Source organism: Acanthaster planci, linkage group LG09 (assembly GCF_054643075.1).
Source record: "Acanthaster planci isolate LZ-2023a linkage group LG09, COTS_SCS, whole genome shotgun sequence".
In the NCBI taxonomy this organism is placed as follows: domain Eukaryota; kingdom Metazoa; phylum Echinodermata; class Asteroidea; order Valvatida; family Acanthasteridae; genus Acanthaster; species Acanthaster planci.
Genome location: NC_141785.1, coordinates 10,963,277 through 10,989,261, shown reverse-complemented (window position 1 = coordinate 10,989,261; position 25,985 = coordinate 10,963,277). Strand labels below are relative to the sequence as shown.

Here is a 25,985-nt window from a genome sequence, read left to right as displayed (position 1 = left end):
TTTAAGATTAGAATGACGAAAAATTGTGTTATTTCAATTCTGATTTAATTATGCAAGTCATTTGTGATTATTACAATGGGTAGACACTACAAAGATAAAAGAACATCCACAAGCATAAAAAAAGACAAGAAATACATGGTGATGTTTACAGTAAAATGTAAAGAAACTTTAAAAATGACAAATTGGTAGAACGGATAAAAGCAAATCAAGTCTGCTTTAGAGAAATTGACTTGGCATATTTCCTTTTGGCTATTTCGAAATCTGATACAAATGTTTGAGCTACAAAACCCTGAAAGTTTTTCAAATCCCCAAATTTGAAACTGATTTTTCACACACCCTATGGGGGTTAGGGCTAAAAAGTGATACAAGCTGATGGCGAAATGAATTCGTATGCTAAGAAGGGGGGTTCGCAAGACCACAAAAATTACAATTTATTTCCTAAGTATCCTGAATTAGGCTTTGGAAAACACTTCTGTCCCGAAACTAGCCCCACTTCCAATAAAATCCATCCTCCCACCTGGGGGGGGGTTTCAAATGAGGGGTGTAAAAAGCAGGTAGTGACTAACTCTTGATAACCAGAGCAAGAATCCCTTATTAAATTTCTATTGGGCTAAAATTCTGAGGAAAAGGAACCCACCATTCATACTGTTAACAATATGTCCATGTTTGGGTCAAAGGAGAATAAGGAATAGAACTCTACAAGCTAGTCGACTACGTTATGCCTCTTATTTACAATCTCGTATTGCTTTAATACACTGTAGCAACCATACACCCCTACGGCAGCGACCGACAGGGCATCGGCATTGAAAAACTGTCATCTCTTCATAATCATCTCAATCATCCAGCTGACAAAAACAAGCTCAGCCTGATAAAAACCATCCATTCAAAACGCTGTACAAGATTTGATTTTTCATTTTTAGAATTACACAGACTTGCAGAAATATTTCTTGAGCTGCCTAAAAGAACTCAAATTCTTTCCTCAAAAAAAACTTCCTTTTGGAAAAAGGAAAGAAATTTTGGACAATCAACGTTGCTAGTTTATTCAAAAGAAATGCTGGATATTTCCTGTTCACGTTACACATAATAAACTTCACAGAAGTTTCTCTTTTTAAAAGGAAAAAATGGTCACCAAATTTATTTACACTAAAATGCTCTCCAGAAAAGTGTTACTAAACAAACCATCATTTCAATGCAACACACCGCATACTGTATAGCACATTTCCATAACCAAGTTTAGAAGTTACAATTTCAAATTATTCCGACGCTTTTCCATCAATTACTATTATTGGATTTTGGCATTTCTGATGCTTCCTGTATGACAAAGGCAGACAGCGCACCCAACTCAACACAAGAACGACCCCGGTCATTTTTAGTCACTTCTGAGAGCAGCTGCAAGTTGGAAACTTTCATTTTTAAACAGACAGGCCCCTCTTCGTACCCCCTGCTGAATCAAATAAGCATGTCACTGCTCACACAGCAAAGTGTAGAAAGGAATGTATCAGTAATTGGTCAACAATAACGTGCGCACACTCTAAATAAATAATAAAAGATGACAGCTATGCTATTCTGCTGCATGTTTGACATGAATACATCCTGACGTTTCATTTCAGGCTTTCTCTATTTTTTGCACAGGTCCCGGTCTGTGGTGGCATCTTTCTGAGTTCAAAGTTTAAACAGAAATAACAAAAGAAACTCTCACACTCACTCAAAACCAACAGCTTAAAATGCACAAAGGAACCACATTCCATGCTGGCAAATTCAGAACTCAGAAAGACACCAGGGTATCAAAACAATGCCACATTTGAAGTTTGCACGCTCAATTTTCACAAGAAACAAAACTTGTACCTTGGCAAGAATAAAAAGACTATCTCATCTTGTACAAGTCAAGAATTCATCCTAAACATTTAATTCCAAAGTATGTCATCCCATTCTGAGAAATGTGGGCCCAATTTCTTTAATTTCAATTCAACATGGCCTTTTCAACCATCTCATAACTACTTGTTTTCTTCAGAAAATTGAGCATGAAAATAACATTACCAGCCCAAGGAAACATTAACTCATCCCTCTGAATATTCAAACGACGCTCAAAGTTCTCCAAATGCTAACTGGCTATCTCCATTCAAACATACGTCAGAGATGAGTTTTTTCCAAGTTTTTTCTGTCTGGTAATGAAAGCTAAGACAAAAAAACACACCAAAGGCCGGCTGTCACCGCTCGTAGCTGCTACGACTGTAGTAGCTCCGGCTGCGACTGCCAGACCGCGACCGGGACCCTGTGGGGCTGCGGGAGGGGGTCCGTGAGGGGGACCGGCTGTAGGAGTGGCTGTCATAGGAGAAGTATGAGCTCTCGCTGGTGGAGGGGCTGGGGGCTGCTGGTCGATGGTATGGAATGGGCAGCTTGCGGGCGCTGGTAGAAAAAGAGAACAGATCGAAAACAATTGTAAGAATCTACAGACATATTTCATTTAGTGGTAATCATAGCCAATGAATCACAGCAAATGCATACTTTGTGTAGCGAACCAGTTTTTTTAAAATTTGAGTATGTCCTCGGGGGGAAAAAAAATTTATTTATGCATGCCAGGGGTGGAGCAAAACAAATCACAATGCCGAGTTGCTTTCCTTTATTCCTTTCTTGAGTGTCAAGTTCCAAGAAAATAACTTCATTGTAATATATTTAGTTTCTCTCTTATACAAATTAACACCCTCTGTATCTGAACTCCCCTTCACATGCGATTAATCAAAGTTGGGAACAGCAAGAAAGCATCCTGGCCTTGGATTAGACAGCTGCTTCACAGGAAATACTGGCTTGGCCAAATTTACTGTGTGTGAAGTTCTTTAACTGCTCAGCAGAAATGAGTTAGAAAACCAGTCAATGAGCAAAGAAAACACCAAATCCTGTTGGCTGGTGCCCACCATCTACTGAACATTTTCTGCTAACTACCGCTTTTGCCAATTTTTTTTTCTCTTTAAAACTGAACCCTGGGTTCCACACACAATTTGATTATATAGGATTATTAGGACGAGCAAAAAGGGTGAGTTAAATGCTGCCATGAGGGTTGAAGCTGTGTCTTGAGTTAACGAGTTCTAACACAGTGCAAGGGTCAAGAGAGCTGATGATCTGTGAGTGACTTGGCAGTAGCTATTGATGAAATCTTGATTTATACGTAGAACGAGATGGCTAACAAGTTAGTCAAAGCATGTGTGTTGAGAAGCAAAACGTTAATTAAGGCTGTAACGAAAATGAAACTTGGCAGTTAGTATATGGTGTTAATAATGAAGAGCTCATGTTGGGGCGGCTTATGCCAAGCTGCTTCTCAGAAACTCAGTGCTGAGTTGAGTATGAAAAAAAGCTCACTTGGTGAGAAGAATCATTAACATGAACAGTAGTGGAACAGTGCAATAACAAACACATCCAATGGAGTAATCTTTTCTTCTCTTCTCTGACAATGTCACAATATCTAAAAGCATGTCATGGGTCAGACCACTGAATTATCTCTGAATTTCTCCTCCCTTCTGAATGTAGTTTGTTACTGCAGCGGCCCGCTGCAATTTTCAAAGGTTTTGCATTGTAACACAGCAAAACGGGGTTAAACAAACAAGTGAAGACGAGTAATGGTTACAAATTCTTCAAGAATGGCAAGTGACCTGCAGGGAAACAAAGGTGGTTACTGAGTTAATGCATGATAGAGACAGCAACGAGATGCACGTCAGCTGATAGACAGCACCCAGCAGGTTGTTTTCTGGTCAGCAACCGTATCAAAAGTTGTTATTTCACAGCACACTTGGGAAGTGAACCTTGGGTGTTGGAGTTAAACCTACTAGCTACATGTACGTGCACTTCTCTTTTTGAAGTAAAAGGAGCTGTTGCTTCTACACTCAAAACTCCTTTCATGAATTGTGCTTCGATGCAAATGGTTAGTGCAATTTTTTCACAAATTTCTCCACAGAAACTATCCTAATTTCTACTTTCAATGCTATTCTGTAAAATGTTCAACTAACATAAAATTGTATTTGAGCAAATCAGATCCACATTAATGTTAGAATATGTTCTCTCTAATTCAAACTTGAAGGTTAATTGATCAAAATAAATGCATGTCCTTAACTCTTCAACAAAACATCTTAAAACAGGTAGTACTGTTAGTGTGGGTGACAAGGTGCAGTGCATGCATAGTAAGGTGTGAAAACACGATCAGAATTTATGGCCCTAAACAATGACACATCTGTCTCCGATACTCATACAAGAACATGCAATATGTAGGAATGGAAGAAAAGATGACACAGACAGAGACATTCTGGTATGAAACCTGCACTGGTCACCCTAATCATGATGAAGACTTGCAGGAATGCGGAAGACAGAGAACTCCATGCACGGGGAAAAGAGGGAGCCCTGGTTTACTGAGCACCAGAGCTGTATACAGAGAGAGTAGCATCGACTTCGGACCCAAAATGGCTGTTCATTATGTGCGCAGTACAGCATGGAGTTACTGTGTGCTGATTGTCCACATGCACCGACGCACATTCCACCAATTTGACACACTCACGTCGTAACTCTCTCTGTAAACAGCTCTGCCGAGCGATGGCCTTCCTCAGGGCGACACAACATTTGTATGTGCTCATTCACCCAGCATCCATAGCATGCACGAGTGTCTTTTGAACAGGAGCCCCGACTGCTCTACACCAATGACAGGCTGTACCGGAATCATTTGACGGCAGCCTGAAATTATGCCTAGGTCTGTAAATAGTGGCTGCAGCCAATTCCCATAGAGTCATGGGTAATTTCAAGCCGCGCGCAGTAATTTGGACACAGCTACACTCAGTATCTCTCCAGCCTCTTAATGGCGTCAGTTTGTCATTAATTTTATGCTGACAGCAAAATTGCAGCATAGATTTAAACACGACTGAATCTCATTTCAGATTGTAATAAAAGTTCATTACTATTCAAGATTCTCCTAATAGAGAAGGCAAAAGTAGTAGTACTTAAGCGTGGTAATGCTTGGTGAAGGGCTGCCTCTGAGACCCAAAGAAGATTTAGAGAAAGCAAAAGTCGCAGTAATTAAGCATGGGCTGCTTTTGAGACCCACAGCACGCTGCCCTGTGCTGCAGTGCACACACCATCAAAACGGTAGCACTGACCTACAGAAGAAATTTGGAGGCAACACAGATGCCATGGCAGTAACCTTACACCAACCACATCAATCCTATCTAGCTTTACATGTCACAAGACATGGGTGCCCTCTTGCCTCCCCCCCCCAAAAAAAAAAGTTTAGATGCTACTTTTATTTTAAAAATTGCACTGAAAAGACTTCCACTTCCTAGTTCTTTGCAAAATAAAATTTTGTATGTTAGCTCTGAAATATTAATGCAGAATTATCCTTGCCAAATTTGACCCACAGACTTCATCATGAGTAAAATCAATGTCTACATGTACTTACATACAAATTCCAGGAAGTGGGCATGCAATGGCTGAATGACTACAAGAAGATGCAATGCATGCAGTTATGTATACAAGCAGCTAAATTAATTCTTGACTCATGAATATGAATGATTGACAGCCCAGCACCAGATATGTTAATGCATGCTGAACATGATGTAAACAAGGAAACTATTATGTCATGCATGAATGCATACAGTTTATATGAAGGGATCACACATAACTCATGAATATGCACATGCAGTAACCACACCCAGAATGAAACTTCTTGCCTATGTTGCACAGAACCCGTTTTCCATTAAAATAACCTGCATGCTCTTGAAACTGGGACTTCCTTCCCCGAAGTTTGTAGCTTTTGGCTCAAGGTTTAGTTCCAGCTTCAACTTTAACATTAACTTGACCATTCAGGTTAAATATGCACAATGAACTGAAAATAATCAGCAACGGTACTAAATGGTAATGCATACAGGAATGTTGGAAGAGACAGAGCGGGCGTGACAGCACTGCAGGGATTCTGTTTCTCCCAGTTTGGGGACGTATTGTACACACATGCATACCAGTAACTCTGCCACAACACTGGTTTCGATTCTGAGCTTCTTTCAACACTGGAGAGTGAAATAATACGTGTAGATCTCTACCAACATTCGTGTCCACTGTATGGCAATGAACTGTAAATCAATGGTTGTTAGTTGCGCTGAATTACATGTATTAATGGCAATGATCTTCCAGGCTCAAGCGTCAAAACGTGGAAGTACAGCATTGTAAAAGTCGGCAAGATTCTTGCAAGATGCTTAGGAATGGAGGCAATCAAACTTTGTATTAAGCCGGCAAATCCAAGATGGTGGATTCAGCCCATACACACATCTTTTTGGGCTGTTGGCATCCTCCAATGGTTTGCGTTTATCGACGGTAGCGATCCCGCCCTCTGGATCGGGATCGGCTGCGGCTGTAGCTCCGGTCTCTCCTCCTGTCGCTGCTGTCGTAGTAATAACGGTCGTCCCTGTCCCTAACTGGAGACCTTTCATGTGCAAAATATCAAAGCGTGAAGAGAGAGAGAGAGAGAGACGCAAAACAAAGGGCACAAATGACAAGACAATGAAACCATGCAACGCCATCACCACTGACAGAAATAAATGCCGAACAAATGGCAAATGCACTGACCATGGAACTACATGTACAGCACCATTCCACAATAAATCTTTGATCACATTTTTTCACAGCGTACACAATTTTCACTGGCAACAGATAAAATGCACAGAGATACTGTACTCGCCATGCGCACTGTCCCACGGAACAAATGTACCGGTACACAATATTAGAACTCACGCCCAAAGGTGTACGAAGTAATGATAAACACAGACCCTAGGGGTGATTTCTATCTGGATAAACGCACTCCAAGTCACACAATGTGCTTTCACTTCTCCTGGTGCAGTCTAGTGTGCATACTCAGTGTGATTGTTACACAAATAAATCCACTCGTGACAAACCTGCGGAGTTGTTTATCAGGGCTACGGTGGTCTTGACAATTGTTTTGGTTTAGGCAGTGGCCAGTACAGGAAATTATACTACCCAGCTTGAGTAAACATTCTCATACAAAGCAAAGGTTCATATTTTGTCAGAAAACGTTGGAATCGTATCATTTAAAAAAAAAATAAAACTGCAATGCTTAAAACGGGTCCTTCTTTTTGTCTTTTTTCAATGTGAAAAAAAATGCATCTGCACGTAATTAGCTCACTCCATAATTGCCATGATAGACTCAAGACAGCTGCTGGATGCAAGCTATATTACCCCAATCAAACATGTACAGCTAGAAAAATTAATGGCTCTTGTTGGCATGTTGCCAAGTTTGAAATGTACCCGTCTGTTATTTATACACTCTGATCTGGTTCAGGAGTGCAAATGTGCACCCTGTGGTGTGACACTGCAGAAGGGGAACCTAAAACAGGCTGCCAAGAGTCTTCAAGTCAAAGAACTCGCGATCAAATCATTTTACATTCTGCTCAAAGAAGGGCCACGTGAACCTCTGACCCATGATCTCACCCATACCTGGTTATCCTCCGGCGATCCAGAAAGCTCGGGGAGTTCCGTCGCTTGCGGATGGGCGAGAAGTCCTTCCTCTTTTCGCCATCAGCAGGATTCTTGGAGACGCGACTCGGCGATGGGGAGCGTCTCGAGTAGCTCGGGGAGCGCGACCGGCGTCGGGAAATCGGAGTCCGAGATCTCGTTCTGAAATATTCAAAAAAACCCACAAAGAGCATGTTTGAGAGCCTGACTACTACATGTAAGTATCAATAGTCTTAACTCCTGTTCTTTAGGTGCAGACTTTAAGTCGGCAGGATATGCCAATACCCTCCACACAAAAGGCGCTGAGGAAGTCGGTACCTTTTCAGCAAAGATTCCCAGTGGAGTGAATCGCAAGGTACCATTTGCATTTCAGAGGATAACCTTGGCGCATCTTGCGGTGTGTGAGAGCCACACTGTTGAAGCATTTCAGCAGTAAAGCGTGGGACATTCACTCCGGGTGATTCACTGATTTGGAAGATGCTACATGGTGAGAGTTATACAAGTCTTCGGTAAGACAAATGTTGCTGTCTTACACTTTCTGATGACTCACAGTCCAACTGATTTGCTGCCAAAGTGTCAAACAATTACAAGAGAAAACCCAGCATTTTTTTGCATAAGTACACACATACTGTCTTTATGTCTGCCATGTAACTCAATCCTTTTCATATCAGGATAGAGAGATTGCACTGAAAGTTTTTTCAGTGGTTCTTTGCCATGTTAAAGGAGCCATTACCGAGTACCAGCTGCAAGGCCTCTATGCAACCCTACAGCTGAAGACATTTATACAATTTTGACACTGGCATGTGCTTCTAAAACTCAGCTTTCATATCATTCTAAATTCTTAGTTTCCATTCAGACATGAACACAAATACGTTTCACAATTTGTTTCTGAACCAACTCTACTGAGGTAACAATTTGCAGCTACATGAATTCACAATCACATGACTCTTTAATTCTCTTAGGACTACTCACCTGCTACGACTCCTTGAGCGTCTACGAGGGGTCGGGCTGCGAGACCGACCTCTACGAGCCGGCGACCTGCTGTATGATGAAAAAAAAATGACAAAGTCAGGCTCCCTTCTCACATGAGCGACTAGGAAGAGAGGAACTCCCCTCTCCTTCTAAGTAAACTACCCAGGTTCAAATCCACCCTGATACCTTTCATACTAAAACTACATGCCAATTTCACAATGCTGATTTTGTGCTTGTTTTGGTCTGTGTATTTCTTCAGAATCATTTCTCTGCAGGTTTGACTGAATTTCTGAGCAAACTGTTGCCGGGTTTAGCTGGTAAACAGTTTGCTACGCTTGTGCTTTGACTCGTGCACGGATCTGCATGTGCGTGTTCGGTAAACAGCAAAAAAGAGTGGCTGGCACATGACGGTCACCGGATTTGTGTGAATTCGGCTCTCCATCATGAATATGAATGAGGCATGGTAATATCCCTTGCTTTGTTTAGAGAAATCCCTGGCTCCATTCCAACCATGTCTGTTTCGTGTCACATCTTTAAATGTATTGACATGCATTTGATACCTGATGTCCCTCCGCCGTTGGGATCGGTCTGAATCCCGCTCCCGCGGTGATTTCCTGGGAGTCGGGGATCGTGACCTCCGCCTGTGGCTGCCATTGCGGGTGGGGCTGTCCGAGGACCGGCGGGACCTCTTGCGGGAGTTGGACCGGGACCTGCGGGACCGACGTGGCGAGGGGCTGCGGGAGCTTCGGGAACAGAACAGCAAAACAATCAACCACAATGGATACGTAAGTGCATGAGCAGGTGTGGGTGTTATTTGGCACACTTAGAGGACCCATGGATGGGCACTCTCTTGAAACTTGAGTACCTCCCACGTCAAGAGAAGCATCTTATGGCATTAAGAATGTGTAGACAATTTAAAATTGAATGTGCACAAAAATTCTTGCAGTCGATGCTCACTTGAGCCCTGATACCCTTAGAAAAATGGTGCTGAAATGGCCTCAGTCTGAGTCAATGCACTCATATGATACTAATAAGACTTTAGCAAACTACAGCGTGCTATGATTTGGTGTAGAGTGACAGTGTAAGAGTTCACCTTTGCATTTTGTGCAAGCCTTGTTAACTGAATCTGGCACCAAGTCTTCCAACAGCTGTTACGGCACCAACAGTGGAAAGGGACCTTGGGTACAACTAAACTCTTGAATACACCATAATTGCAGTGGAATGTCCGGAGGGGGGGTGCAAGTTTCCCCTGGAGACATGTTGGAACTTCTTCTTTCTCAGAATTCAAAGCCCCGGCATTTTAGAAACAGCACAATCACCTTTCTATCGGGGAGGATTCTTTTGAGGAAGAAACAATTTGGACAAATATTTTAAGAAAAATTTCCAATCCCCTTCCCCGATTGAAGACCTGGACATGCCACTGGGCAGCCGTACTAGATGCCCCAGACGAATGGAACATATTCATGCGTCGTTTGTCTTGAATTGAAAGTGAGAAAAACTGTTTATCTTGGGAACCAGAGAGTAGAAACGAAAGCGACAAAATAAAGTTCAAACAAATTCATGCCAGTTTTCATGTTTTTAAGCCATACAAAGCGAAAGTGAGGTTTGGAACCCCAAATAGTCCGACACAGCTCATTTGACAGATTGCACTGAAACTGATAGATTCAGGGAGCATGACAAAAAATGGTTTCCCATGGATAAGGTTTATTGATCAGACTTTACCTCCCGCTGTCGGAGTCAGAGTAGTAGCTGCTGTCAGAGCTGTAGTCAGACAGCGAATCGCTGTAATGGCGGTGACGATGGCTCTTCTTGTCCCCATGATCAGAGGACCTGACAGAAAAAACACCAAGTTGAGAGGCCTCCGGTTATGAACCATGGCACTGATAGCTACAAACTGCAAAGGACTGAACAGTACTTGTTGCTGGGAACTGACTGCTTAAAAGAGGCTGACAGACTTGATTAACATTTTTACTGACAAATATATTTTGAAAAACCATCTCTTCAAAATACTGGTTCCTGAGCATAGAGGACCTCTTTGGAGGGCTGATTTACACAAAAATGATTTACAGATAACAAAATGGCTGACATTTCATGTCATGCACCTTGCGTTTTTGCTGCTGTTCAATTCAATCAGGATTTCTAGCAGGAAATAAGACCTTGTTCCCTGAATCTGATCTACTGCTACTGGTCCTGCATGTACTCCAGTTGCTGATACGTGTAAAGATTCACAACTCTTTTAAGAGTCTCTGTGACCAAGTTATCAATGTAAATTCAATGCTGGTGCATTTTTGTCACCAAGTAAATGAGTTTTACTCACTTTCTGCTTCGGTGCTTCTTATGTTTACGTTTGGAACGACTACTGGACCTGCCGCGATTAAAGAAGAAAATTGGAAATTTTTCTCAACGTACAGGTACCAAAAATGCTGTTATCGCAATATACATGATGATTTGAAAAGGGTTACTGAGATCAAAGCAGAGAAAAAGACCAAGACATCCAAACACAAAAAGAGATAATGTACTGGGGTAATTGACATGGATTAGGTGTACTACATGTGGACACATCCCTGACTGCTTAAGCTGCCTCTAGCTGATACCAAGAGGTCTGTTCTGTTGAGACACCAAGCATAAAGTCCTGGTTGAGAAAGACACCTGCTTATAAACCAGTCGTTTACAATTTTAAACATGCAGCATCATTCTCATCAAGATTCAAGTTTAGTCGTTTTACCACTTTCTGAGTGACCATTGTCCAATTCCTGGCTGAATGGAAATTACCCCAGCCGGTTATCGCCCAGAAGACATGAACCATGTCAACATGCATTCTACACTAGCTAAAAGCAGAGAAAGAAGAACTGACACCCAAATGTTACACTGGCATGGATAAACTAGATTCAGCTCAGCTGCCAGGGATGATACTGTGTAAATTGGACTGCCCTTGAAAACAAGAAGTTTTGTGTACGATACACACAAATACATGTACAGATGCAAAGTGGTTATGTGATTGAAAGTGCAACAGCTAACAAGCAGAGTACGAGGAAACTGATCAGAAGTTCTCCTTAAACACAGTGACCTTTTGTCACTTTCATGCACGATACAAAACGCAAACAGTTTCACAGCACAACAGAGCGTTCTGTGTTTCATCCGATTCACCGGTACAAAAATTGGGCATGAATAAATGCCTGTGCATGAGTGAACGTAACAGTGTGGTACAGCTTACCCAAAGGAGTGAATAACTCAAGAATGATTTCAGGTGCCGATCACAAGATGCGCATTGAATGGCAGAAAACGTGAGGCAAAATAATGAGCAGGAAATGGAACGGCTAACAACACTGCAGAATGACACCATCTGCGTAGGAATATGATGTACATGTGTATCTGTATGTTTGATTGGGGGGCAGGGTGATTTCAGGTACATGCAAAAAAATCTATTTTCACCAGAACTTGGCAAGACAGCTGCTGTAAATACGCATCCCTTTACATGTATTTGTATGTACACTACAAATGAACACAAAGGGTGCATACAGTTGTTTAGAAAGAGGGTTGGGTACATAAGAAAGTTGTTGAAACAGCGCGAGCGAGTGAAAAGAGGGAAAGATGCACTGCAAATTCAGACACGTGTTGGTGTACAAATCCATGCTATTTAATCAGGAAACTGCTCTGCATAAAACACTCATGCGTGAAGACTGCCAATCACAGCTTGGACCTGTTTTGCTGATTCTGTTTCGGACAGCACCGCATGCAACGCTATAAATGTGCAAAGGGTTGGAAAAAATGACATCAAATGCTCGACACAAATCACACACTTGTGAAACTCGGACACGTCCGTATCAACTCTAAATACCTGTGTTTTTTACTCTTTTTTCCTGATCTGAAGGCAGCATGGTTAACGTGACAGGGAAAGATGGGGAAAAAGACAACTGTTAATGATGAGGAATCAAAGCTGCACCTGAGTTTGAAGACCAACAAGAGCTCTCGGGCTGTTTTTACAAGTGAACTTGGATCAAGCAGCTCAGCCTACCCTGGCTTAGTGGGTGTTTGAACCGGCTTAGCGGCAGTTCAACCCATGTAAGGACAAGATGACAGAGGGGAGGGGGAGGGTCAGTGAAGGTTGAAACACGTCTCAGTTTGGATGACAAAGTTAATAACACAAAAACACTGAGTGACAAGCATAAGACATATCACTATTAGAAGTGCAGTGAGATGGAAAAAAAAATTAGCAAGATAAAAAAAGAAACCTACTGTCTCATACACTTTCTTTTTTACCTACCACAAGTTTAGTTTTCAGTCCAACACCACATTATCAAACCCATTTAATGAGGCAATGATGTGGGCAATAGGGAAAGGGTGTCAGGGTAAATGCACAGAAACTAAAATGGACAGGTCAAAACTTAAGAAGCAAAACCTTTTTTTCTAATTGAAAAACAGACAAAAGTCGAAGGCCATTGTGAGGAAATGTCTGAGCACAAACTGTTTCAACCAAAAAGATAACAGCACAGGTATGGAATGCTGAGGCCAGCTGACAAACCAGGTACATATACAATGCTTCTGCCATTTCACCATACTGGTAGTCAATTTTTCAATTCAGTTGCTGAAATTCCACACGTCATTCTGCAAGGTCAAAACTGCAGAGAGGCCACACTGCTGTCTTAAAATGGTACACCAAGTACAAAAGGTGTTCACAACCTTCAGAAACTGCCTTGGGAAGCACGCGTGGTGAAAAACTTGTACATGACACACTGCCCAACATGCACAAAAACAAAATATGATACTCCAGATTCGGTTGTAAAAAGATTTCGATATTCACAGAAACACTCCGGAGGGGAATTCCCGTTTTTAGCTGCTCGGCCTTTGGAAAAATCTTGACGTAATATGGAGTCAGTTTCACAGCTTCATTACGAACTTGCAACGCACAGAAAAGGTTTGCTTGGGCAAAAATTCTGGAAGAAATTTCTCCATTCTGCACGAAAAATTCCCCAGCTTATCAGAGAAAATGTGCCAGGTTGCAGAAGAGTGGTTCTCATTTGATTTTTCCACAAAGCAAGACTTAATGAGAATAAAGCTAGCGGGAAGCCAACGAGTGCTAAAATCACTGCACGGAGAAAAATGACTGAAGCATCTTGTACATGGTTTGCCTTGGCACAATACCAAGTTGGTCATGACAGAACAGCACAGTGATGCAAGCCAAGACAAGACAAGAAAAAAACGGCAACAATGAAAAATGACTGCTGAGCATAACAAACACGTTATCAAAGAATCAGTGATGCATTTGAAAAAAAAAAAAGTGCAAGGTGAAAGTATAGTGTCAGTGGTTATATTACCTTGGGTCTACTAGCCTGCGCAGGCTGTTTTTAGTACGCTCCGGTATAGATGAAGATAGAGCGACAAAATAACAAACATGCACACGTGATGAGGGTGGGTGGTTTTGGTTTCGATTCCAATTGTCAAAAAATGCCAACCAAGAACAAAAAAAATCAGTAAATAAAAATGAACAAAATCAAAGAAGGAAGAAGTCTGTGTTTGTGATTTCAACTTGACAACAGAAAATACCGACAGCTCAGAATTTGCGAGGATGAATACCATTGTGGTGCAAGGTTGTCAAGGTTTTACTGTTCGTGAAGTCAGACTTTGACTTGACCAAGTCAGTCAGGTTTTATGATTAACTGATAAAGGAGTCGGAATTAGACATGTCCAAGTCAGGCAGGGTGTAACTTGACTATTCCTACAGTGTATCTCTGCTCCAGTCAAGAAAACTAAACCAAGCGTGCTAAGCACTAAATAAAACTGTGCGGCTATGACCGAGTATCAAAGACTATTACACACTTATGCAATTTATTCACAAAATATATATTGGCTATAATTATTTGTACATGACAAGAGTTTTAGGGGGGTAAAAAGTCTTCCTTTCTTGAGATGCATTCACTGTCCCAGACCAGTGTACTAGCATGAAATCTTTTCTAGTCTTTATTTACAACACAGTTTATTTTAACATTAACATGTGGTCAAATCAGGATTTTCGTACATACTTGTGAGGAAGAGGAGGCTTTTAGGGAACGAGGGAATTAAATTATGAGAACTTCAAGTACGTGTAGCTGTACAAGTGCACAAACCAACACCCGACAAGGCTCGACATAAAGAGCGACTAGTTTAAATTCACCACAGGGTTTTTATGATGCACAGAAAGGTTGAGCGGTACCCACTGTGTCTAATGAAGCACTCCGATGACTTTTTACTCAGAGAGACTTGCAGGTCAGATTTTGACCCTTCAAGTGCTCATTTGCCCATAGTGTCACTGGTCCTGTCCAAGGCAAGGTGCGCAACTGGCCATTTTAGATGTTTTTAAAATGTCCTTCGGTCCCCCCCCCCCTTTTCTACAAGCCCAAAACCTTTAGATGCAAATGTTTTGGGGTTGGATCATCAGGATTCATCATTAAAGTGAGCACTTGCATGTACATGTACGTACACTAGAAAATCAGACGTTCCTTTGATCATTCCTACTCCATATTTCATAAGTATAATAACATACACAAAAAACAAGAGAAATCAAACAAAAAAGGTACACTCTACGTAAATTATAGCTTCATTCCTGCTCTTTGACAAAACCAAATATACATGTAAGATGGTCTACCAAAAAATCAACATTTCAAAAAGCTGTCTGGAGTTATGGAATTTGTTCTGTTGAAAGTTTAATTACATGTATGTTTAAGCCAGATAATTGACAAAGGTTTGTTACATGTATTAATTTGATACTCCACTTATATTTTACTTCTAAAAAGCCAAGTACTAGTGAACATGTGAAGAGAGAATACAATATAAAAAGTACATGCATATATTTTCCCCCAACCACAAGTTTACACTAGTAAATGTATATGTAAATGATTTATATGCAAACAACAATTATGCAGTACATGTAAATGCGCGCTTGATTGCTTGCTTTAACACAAAGTAAATTTAAACCTTTACGCCATACCAAATTACAGTGTCTGTGTTGCTGTGTATTGGAGGTGATTTCTGAACTGCACGAAATGCTTGTATCAACAGATATGATGGAGCACCCTGTTAATATTTCACCTAACCAAAGTTTAACTTTGCACGTTATTTGATCTACTGAATGTTGCACTGTTTCCATGGAAACTACAAATCCGTGCCATCATCCACACACAGTGTAATAATAACGCACATAAAGACATACATGTAAAGTGCACAGTCCATCTGTACTGATGGTCAAGGCGCAATGTAAGTTTGGCTTGGGCACATGTTCTGGTCCTTGTAAAATGACCTGTTAAAAATTTATGATCACAATGAGTGCAAGCAAATCAAGTCAACGGCAACGGCTAATTAAGGACCATTTTAATTCGTCTAAAACCTGTTACAGCAAACAATAGATTTTTCCACAAGAAACAGCTGACGAAGTCACAGTAGAATTTCCGTGCCATGGCACATGTGACTCTCCAGCGTAACGTCCGAAGTATATGAAATTCTGTCAAAGGTTCACGGCCAGCAATAAGTTCATACTAGTTAACCATTCTGAATGTAAACATACATGTTCAATCCTTGTTCTCTTTAATATTGAGAGCTGGCGATAAAGCAAGGCTGACTTGCCCAGTCTGAAACATGAAAAGTTGTTAAGCATTTCACAAAGGAATAAGGGGAATTTAAATTTCTGATCAGCTGTGTACTTTTGCCCACATTCATCAATATGCAAGACACCCAAATCATTAAGTCAACAAGCAAATCAGTGGCTTATGCTCTCTACAAATCAAGCAGTCTGTTAACTTGGGCCGTCATTATTACTGGACCAATCAGAGAACAGGACTGGTTCATGAATAGGAAATACATAGTCCTCAGTGCCAAATAACTTGACACAATCTCACAATTAATCAAACGTAGCTTTTGAGATGTTACTCTAGGACAAAAATGATAAAGTACATATTAAATAAACAGGCCTGCTTGAGACATTTTTTTCTTTCTTGTACATAACAAAGTAAGGCAGAAATCTTTACCTTGAGTGTTCCACATATAAATGCCAAAGTTTATGGACTATGGGTTGCATAAGTGAGCACAGGAATAAAAACAACGAAAAAAAGAAGACGAATATTTGAGGGTTATTCCAGGCTTGTTATTTGTAACGTACAACTAACACACAGGTGAATGGTTAAGTTGATTGTAAGAAATGTATGCAAAGTGTATGCAAATGTAGGCAAAGCGGGCCAGAGACACACGCCCCCTGCACACACACACAATGCAAAAATCCCCTCCCCAGATAAAGCTGCATGCGGCTGACCAGAAACAAAGAGTGAAACAATATGAGTCAACTGAACTGTAACGGCAGAGCATGCAAGACCGTGAGTCATCTCATGCAGAACACATATTTACAGGTGAGAACCAAAAACGAAGTGTGCAAGTTCAAAAGTTCTCAACAAACCAAACCTTCACAAACAGAAAACAGAAAGAAGCCATCATTTTATATATATATACATATACACTGAATTTTTTCTCTCTCCACCGAACTTGTTAGATCCTGTTCATATCATGATTAATGTAATGCACACATATATACATCACACCTGTCACCACTCTGAAAAATGTCAGTGAATTTTCGTAAAGACTAAGTGAAAAGGTATGACATACATTTGGGAGTTTGGGCATTGAAGGTATGTACAAAATGAAAAAGGAAGAAAAGAAAATATCAGTATATGGTCTCTTTGAGCACAACGAGAGTAAACACACCAGTCTGTTTCTTTCTACGCAAAACATCAATGCAGTTAATTATACAGTCATCTTTCCACAAATCTGTATCTATAAACGTATCAATTTTTACCAATTCGTTTCAAATAGATTTTTCAAATACACCTGTACACATGGCCTTCCCGTACAAACATGTGCACAACACCAATGTACATGTTCATTGGTTAACCTTTCTTCTCAGTCTTATGGTACCGGTACCTCAATCTCAAAACTTGATTATTCCCTCCCCCCGAAAAAAAATGAAAGAAAAGCAATACAAAACTTACAACATGGCATCTGCAACGAAATATGGTATCGTTTCAATTTTGTGTATGTGAATTACAGTGTATTTGTGTGGCAGAAAATAAATTACCAGCCGCAATGTCACACAGTACATGTTTCTTTTGGGACGTGGTTTTCAGCAATTTTCACATATGCCAGGAACTTCCTCAGCAAATGTTTTGTGGCTTTTGTTTTTTGGTAATAGGGGTTCTTAGTCTTTCTCTGATAAGTTCCCCTAATCTTCCAAAGTCAACCACCTGTCAACATAAAGCACATTCTGTTTTTTGCACAGACGTTAAGCCTTGCAATGAAGCTCAGGCCGTGTAACTTTGCCCATATGGACCAAATCTATCAGAGTCAGCTGCACGTGTAAGTGCTGCCAGAGGGTGGATTACAGACAGTTAGTTCTGGTACATGCGGCACAGTTCAAATATTTCAAAAAGTGCATGCCAAAAAACGAATCGACAAAAGAAAAATACAAAGCACAGGGGTGTTCTCCGTGAGATGCTCTGACAAATTTACTTCTTACAGCTTTCAGGGAAAACAGGTGCCAGCACTGTGTCCATGAAAGCCTGTCTTTCAAACAGTAACGGGTAATTTCAGAAATTAGGGGTCCATTTTTTGTTGTGTCCCTGGCACATCCCATCTGACATACAGTGTATGTATAATGCAAATTACCTACAAAAACAAATACTGTAGAAATAGTTTGAAATCAATTCTGGTGATATTTCCATGTCATATAACAAAGGTCAGATGTAACAGGGACACAAAACTGTTAGTTTTGGACCCCTAATTTCTGGAATTACCCGAATGTAATGAACAACCACAGCCGTATATGCACATGTTCAGTGCTGTAGGATTACGTAGGAAAAGCTGACATTTATACGTGTACAAGCACAAACTAGTACATCACATCTAGCCAAAGTGAAGATCTACAGAGATTTCCCCCCACATTTTTTCCTATCTTCCCCGACATGTTCCTTATTTCCTAACTTGAACTATTTCCAGAGTTACATGAACCTCATGTTTAAAAAATCCAGAACATATTCCATGTGCATATGCATAAACTGGCAGTTACAAAGGAGGGACATGCTACATGTAGCTAAACTGTCTAAAGAGTTTTGGGTCATTGTTTTATTTATTTTGTTTTTCAAGTCATACACTAGAGGTGAATAAGCTAAACAAATGGCAAAATATCACAGCTGAAAGGTCATCCCAAATAAAGTGGCTTCTGGTAAGGACTACAGTTCACAGGCATTTTGTTCAGCGTCAGTGCTAAGCAGCTTGGACTTGCAAGCAAGTCGAGATAGAGTAGTTTCTTCAAATTCCGACAGCGACCAAATAAACAGAGGGAGAGATGTGCAGAGGACACCACACAAGGGTAACATGCACACTTATGGACAACTGGAAAAAACACACAAATGCAGTGCAACATTACAGTCGAATGAACGTCCATTCTGGTGCCATTTCATCCAGCTACAAATATCTTCAAATTTCTTTAGAAAACCTCCTCAAGTATCAAATTATTCAGTTTTAGGGAAATATCTGGAATTTCACTGAGACAATAACCAATAGCATTGTACTGTCCTTCCCAGTTTCTGTAATGAATCAACTATCAACAAACTAATTGAAATTTGTCCTATCAGAATGGATGTGCTTTTGAAACTTTTGAATCTGTTTGGGCACAAACAGATGCCACTTAGTCCATTATTCTTACTTGTCACTCGTGTGATTGCTGATTGGGTTATCAATGGATTGATCAACTAACCATTGTCAAGTATGGAACACACCACTCATGCAAGCAAGCCCCTTATCCCCCAAAACCAACCCAAAAAGACAACCCAGTTTAACAACTGGACAAACCACTGTGGGTCTTGATTCATTCCTTCCCTCTTAGATTACCATTTGTAAAAAAAAAAGGAGAAATCCCTACATGTCAAGGAAGAGAAAGAAGCAGACAGTGAGGTCAAAAAGATACATACAGTGTACATGTACATCATTTTAAAGCGCATGCAGCAAACCTCACCAGATGGACATTATTCAATGACACCGTTAAGTCAAATATCCAACTCAACGTTACAACATAATACGGCCAAAAAAAAAACAGTCTAACACTGGATGTTGCTAGGGGTGGCTCCCCCCTGGCAGGAGTGATATGTTGAACTAGGTTAAATCACCTGTCTCTCTTTCTCTTGTGTGACTTCTTCTTCTTCTCCTTGCGCACAGGGGAGGTGCTCTCTGATCTGTTGGCGGGTAAGGGGCAAAGCGAGACTTAACAAAAGTGCTTTAAAAAAAAAAAGGGATAGGTCACTTCAAAATCAGAAACCCGGGCCCCACTGTATTAAATCTTAGACAGCCATACATCTTCACGATCCCACTGCCACATACATGCAGGTCTTTCATGTACGTTGAGTACTACAATCATGTCGCGAAGCAAACAATTTGGCTCGCATACCTCATCAACGTCTTCAATAACATATCATCTGATGAGGCAAAAATGAACCCAAACGGCAATTAACACTGCCAGCCCGACTTTGTTCAACCTGTTAGGCGATTTTATGGGCAGGCCAAATGCAATCTGCATTTTCAAAACCCCTAAACCTGTCAACTTGGCCATGTTTGTAATCCATCTTTGCACCTCGTCTCTAATGTCCATGATACCCGGTATTTAATTTAGATCCAGCATTTTTTTTTCCATTTCAATTTTGGTTTTGCTTCAACAACTCTTACAGCACTGCTGCCATGAACTACCGTACATGTGGTGCATGCATGCTAGCCTGCAAAATGAAAAGCCTAAATTTCAAATCAAGAATCTGCTATGTGAGTGAATGGTGTTATTCAGCGACAACTGCACTCAACCCTGACCACTTCTCTGATTAATTTGCCAGGAGGTCACAAATTTCTTCATGTTCTTGTGGCCAATTTAGGGGCTCTGGGTTTTGACTACTGGAGCTGCAGCTGTTAATTTTACTAGCAAAACACAGTGTGGACTTCACAAATGCGGGAACAAGTGCATATTCTACAAACCTACATGTACATGTGTCATATACTGACATGATATGGTCACTTAATAGGCATGCAAATATTTCTCTGATGCGGAATCAAATTTACGGTTGAGTTCCTGTACATGTACATAAATGACCACAAGTCTCATTCAAACTGAGCTCTAATGCATGTGCTGGAAAATGAACTAGGGCATCTATAATGCGGTATGTTTAATGAAATCAACTTCAGCTGCAGTATGCAGGCTACTGGTTTGAAAATGGAAAGCTGGTGTAATAGCCCGCACAGTGGATGTGCAAGGTGCTGGAGTAAAATCTCCTGTGACGATGTGTATTTGGTCTTTGAAAAAATGGCACATTGCTTTTCTGCGTGATCAGCTTTCTCCTTCCAAAGGCTAAAACTTTTGCACGTAATGCTTTCAGAATTTCAGCAAAATGGTACACATCACATTTTTTGCACAGTTCAAAGGAAAAAAGAAACTCTCCACTGCCAACAGGAAAAAAATATTGTTTCTGGCCACAAGACCCAAGATGAGTGGACAGAGAGTCTTCTAGTCGTTCTATTTCATCTTTACAACTGTCAGCCCCACCCCCAATTCCTGATGTCTCCTCCAACTTAGACATTTTTCATGGCCCCTTTGACATTTAAGCATGATCTCTTTAACATATGAGGAATGGGAAGAATGATTCCATTTGGAGAGAATGTTGACTTTTCATCACTTACAAAACAGCCTCCGGTAACTGACCTGATATAAGAGATATTTCCCCAACCTTAACCCTGTGAGCGACTCAACATCAGACATGCACGCAACACACTACTCGGCTTTCTTCCGTGATTTCTTTTGAAACGGATGGTGTTGTTTTACACGAGCATACGTTACCTGTCAAATTCTCCATTTTTCCGTTTTTTGCTGGCAAAGTGCAAACAAGTAACAAACCAAGAGAGTTAATTTTAAATGGTGTGCTGGGTGCTGAAGTAAAAAAAGTAACAAGAAATAACCACAGGTGCAAAAGCTACAAGTAAATATTAAAATACCACTCCAAGTTACGACGAAATCAAAATTAAGGGCCAGAGGGAGAAATCAGTCAGGAAACTGGACCACAAAGGGGAAAGAAATAACATGCACTGGTAGGTCTTCGACTCTTTCCAATGTAGCGCCCATTTGACCCAATGAACATTTCTCCCATATAAAGCAGGTCCCCTTTGTTGGGAGCACCCTGAGAGTAAAATTCTGTTTGAGAAAGGTCTTTGGGTTGTTTTATTTTTCCGTGGCTGCAGCTATTTTTAAAACAAAAAAGGGCACCGCCGCAGACATCCTTGATCAAGGTCCAACTGCAGAGCATGTACAAGTTCTGCAGTCCAGTCTCCCGCGTGAGCAATCATACAATCCCTCACTCACGGACAGCAAGCACAGGCACTTCTCGAGCGTACAATGAAAGAGGGGGAAAAAAATCAATTAATTTATCATCTCAATTTGATCACAGGTAGCTAATGGCCAGTGCCTGCTGCAGGAGGGGGGATGGCCTTAATGACTAACGATTCTTTGCCTGTGATTAACGAGCTGTGCGCGATGATTAAGTGAACCTTAATGGGACCCCCTCAAAATGGAAGAAAAATGGGTTTTGCAGAAGGACACAAACAAAAAATAGGAGGAAAGAAATGAACAGGGAAAAAAACTGAATTGAAGAAAACTCAAGATATAGAAACCTTGCAGAGTGAAAATTCATTTACTGCATGTGTGCCAGTACATGTGCCTGCACATTCAAGACACATTCACACTCAATTTCATTGGAAAAGAAAACACAAAAAGGAGGTGGGAAATGTGAGAAAGTTTGGTCCAATTTTTCTAAAAGTTCAGCCTTTGTATTTTAGGGACTGCTGTTCATTAATTAGAGAGGTAAGAGAGGCTTCTCTGGGCTGAAAGACTCAACTTGTAAGCTTTTCTCCCCCAAGGAGATGGTGAATAATCCAGGTTTTAGGAAGAATATGGAAACGTTTCAGTGAGAGGGTGTTTCTCGTTAATATTGCCAGGCCAAAGTTCCTCTTCTTTTCCCACACAAAAACACATCTGAGTTATTTAATAACTTAAGTAGTAGACAAATGCGCGGACAAGTAATGAAATTGAAGTGTCCTTGCAACAGACTCCCATTAGGGTTTGTTTGGGAGCAAGGATTTTCATGTCCTTTATTTCTTGTCATACTCCAACTTGGCAGACCTTGGAACATGAACACTAACGTGGTGCTGAAGGAGACAGTTCACTTCATCACACGCACGCATTTAAATTTTACACTTCCAAAGCAGAGCGTGCAAAGGACACCCAGACCATGACCTTGCCTGCCGAGCACAAATTACTGAACTTGAATGAGATGCTCTCGGGCTTTTCAGGTTCCCACTAGTTTCGATTCAAGGCTCAAATTTCATTTGATTCAAAACCAGTACTGTTTGGAAGATAGGGAACTGCTTGTGTGAACTCTAACTACCCAAGTTTTCAAAGAACATGTATTTGGATAAAGCCTGGACAATACAGCCCGGCCACTGATGTATTTCACAGGGGACTGGATGACCTCAATCCGAATCAAACAGCTGTTCCATGTATATACTGCAAGGACTTGAAACCTGGGAGATTTTTAAAGGAATCTTTCCGGAGCAAAATGGAAGCGGTTTCGGGTTAACGCGGGCTAATGTGAGTTGACAGTGGCTTGAAATCTTTCACGAAATCATCTCGAGGTGTTACTGTCAGTTGTCAGGATTTCATCTGTCTGTACATGATGTTATAATTTTAACTGAATTTGGACTGAATTTTGATCTTCATAAGTTAAGTTGAATTTTTGGTTTGGACTTTTGGACATTACCATGCAGTAGTTGTACATGTACCTACCGGCTGCGATGACGGCCAGACCGTTTCTTCTTGTGCTTGGTGGGCGGTGGAGACTCACTTGGCTCACGCAAAATTCTATGGTTTGAAAAAAACAGAGTTGAAACACCATTAACCACTTCACGCCGGGCCCATTTATTCATGTTTATTCTGCTGGGACGAGTGATTTTTCATTTTTTCTGTTTTCAAAATTCTTTCAAACTCATATCTTTTTTCCCCGAGAGCCTAAACCCCATCAAGTGACCGTCTGGTGGCTACTTTAATGTGACAGACAACATCTATTGCTTTGTAAAAGAGCCCAGATTGTGCAGAGTAATGTAAGTTTTTTGTTGTTCCCAAAATTGGCACAGTGCGCTGCTGGGTCTTTTCAATAGGGGCCACATTAGCGTGCAGCGGTATTGTATCACTCATCACCGGAGCGCTGGAGTGCTTTTATCCCTAGTGGTAATCCGCTTGTGCTGAATGCCACAAACAGTGATATAATCTTTCAAAACAATGATGGATTTCCTCCACTATTGACAACTGAAAAATTGTTGGCAATTCCCAGCAGCTCGGTATTTTGTTTCAAGTACGGTCTTTTGTTACAAGGCCCAGCTCTTTTGTCCGATTTCGGGCAGCCCGGCATTGCATATAAAGAAAACGTACCCGAAGCCGGGCTCCCCGGCGCAAAGTGGTTTAGGAAGCTAGTGATATGAATTGCTCAAAAGGTCTCCAGTTTAGTATCGCCGTCTTGGGCTCTGATCATGGGCAAGAATATCAGTTTCTTCTCAGCACGGAAGTCTTTGCAAGGACTCCGCTTGAGTCGTCTAGAATTTTCAGCTAATGTGCAGGAATCCAGTGTGATATCGGTCATACTTAAAAACTCCCAAGAAGCATGAAGACCTACTGTAACTGGGCACTATCTTCCTCAATCCTTGAATTTTTTGACAAGGGAAAATATGAATTAAACTATGAACAGAAAATACTCCTAGAAACGTGGTTTCCAGATTTCATAACTGCACTCAGTCAATATCTGTTTGGACAAGGCCGACGCCTGACTGCAAGTACTGCAGGGGAGAAAAGTAACAACTGCGAATTGGATTAATTCAATTTCAAGTCCCAGTTGCCCAGGCAACTAATAGGCTGGTTTCAAGAGCCTACAGTGCCTGCTTGCTCCGAGCTTTTTCTACTCGCGTGATTGTTTTCAAAAGCTGGAGGAACAAGTCTCTGATTGGAAAGCTCTTAGGGAACAAGTACCTGAGAAAATTAGTCTGCGTTACACATGCTTTTCATATTTTTTTCTTTTTGTGTGTGTGTGCTTCTTTCACTTTGCAAAAAAGAGCTTTTCAAACGCATGCATACATGTAGCTGTATTGATACGATATGTACACATGTGTACTGTGTAAATGTACAGTACCTTTGCACATGCAACCTGCTGTACTGTGTCACATTTATACTTAGTCAAATGAACACGTAATGGCTACATTTCAAAATCGGCAGGTTTTCACTTCATCCCAAATGAACATGCATGAGTACAGTACCAAGGGCTGAATAATATTCCTTATTAGGCCCGCCCCCCCAACAACGTACATGTAGCATGCCTCCCGTTTACCGACATACCCTATTTTGAAGGCATGACACCAAAGTTTTTTTAGGGGGAGGCAATTTCGGAAAATGGAAAATTGGAAATAAAGAAAAAATGTGTCTATTTTTATATGAATGTTATTTTCGCACACCAAGCTCTACAAGGACCCAAATACCTTGTGTTGTTCATGTTAATATAACATTTTAAACAAATGCCACAGACCTCTCTTACCGTTGTTACTTTTAACTAGTTAACACTTACTTACACTTTAATACATCGTACCTGCCTACTATGATGTACATGTACATGTTCCCGACAATACCTGTATTTTCAGTTGCTATGTAATGGCCAAGCAGAACTATTGGGGAGCTTAATGTCTTGGTATGTGCATAGATTTGTAAGCAACTTATTTTTCATACTGGTACATGTACATGTATGCATACATGTACATGTACATGTTCAAGTACCCTACATGTACATGTGCTTATTCTTGATGGATTTATATTGGTATGTGTATGCATGATAGGTTAGTCACATTTTTTTTTGCTGTCAGATTCATGAAATTCACATTGTGTACACACGAAAAACCAGGCAGGTATACTCAACAGTACGGTGAGATTGATGGAGCACTTAATCTTCCCCGACCAAACCAGCTTTGATTTTGTCCTGATTGAAAAAAACAAGTCCATGCAGAATTGAGTGCGGCGAGGAGCTCATACCTCACAGCTGAAGGATTAGGCCAGGGTGGCAACGAGCTTGTCAGCGTGGCATCGTGGGTCCAGGGTCTGGCACGCACAGGTACAGTAGGATAACTGATGACACCCATGGATCATCAGCAGTGGATAGCATGACCTGCTTGCACTTTCATGTTTTCCATGTGCAGCTACCAGTACACGTACACTGCTCTAATATATGGAACCACTCAACATCATACATGAACACATACGCTATACATTGGGGTTCCTACACCTAAAGGACAATTCAATTCCATGACTTTTCAATGACTTTTCCATGACCAAATTATGAAAATCTATGACCCAATAATGCAATTTCTTGGACTATTCAGACTTTTAA

The 25,985-nt window shown here is 40.9% G+C and overlaps 1 protein-coding gene across 9 annotated transcripts in view; it reads right to left on the bottom strand.

The window, feature by feature from the left end:
* Positions 1 to 23: 23 nt before the first annotated feature.
* Positions 24 to 25,985, bottom strand: part of LOC110981997 (uncharacterized) — a 65,127-nt gene continuing 39,165 nt past the window's right edge. For 4 of the 9 annotated variants that reach the window (XM_022240099.2, XM_022240101.2, XM_087140605.1 and 1 more), the window contains 10 exons: positions 23,351 to 23,425; positions 21,353 to 21,382; positions 19,647 to 19,712; positions 12,305 to 12,331; positions 10,784 to 10,831; positions 10,189 to 10,296; positions 9,027 to 9,209; positions 8,467 to 8,535; positions 7,477 to 7,656; positions 24 to 2,406 (listed from right to left, as the gene is read on the bottom strand). In XM_022240099.2, the coding sequence (XP_022095791.1) occupies positions 2,208 to 2,406; positions 7,477 to 7,656; positions 8,467 to 8,535; positions 9,027 to 9,209; positions 10,189 to 10,296; positions 10,784 to 10,831; positions 12,305 to 12,331; positions 19,647 to 19,712; positions 21,353 to 21,382; positions 23,351 to 23,425 (985 nt within the window). In that variant the 3' untranslated portion in view covers positions 24 to 2,207. Of the gene's footprint in view, positions 2,407 to 6,292; positions 6,449 to 7,476; positions 7,657 to 8,466; positions 8,536 to 9,026; positions 9,210 to 10,188; positions 10,297 to 10,783; positions 10,832 to 12,304; positions 12,332 to 19,646; positions 19,713 to 21,352; positions 21,383 to 23,350; positions 23,426 to 25,985 lie in introns of all 9 variants that reach the window. The other 5 variants (XM_022240105.2, XM_022240102.2, XM_022240103.2 and 2 more) reach the window with 5 other exon arrangements.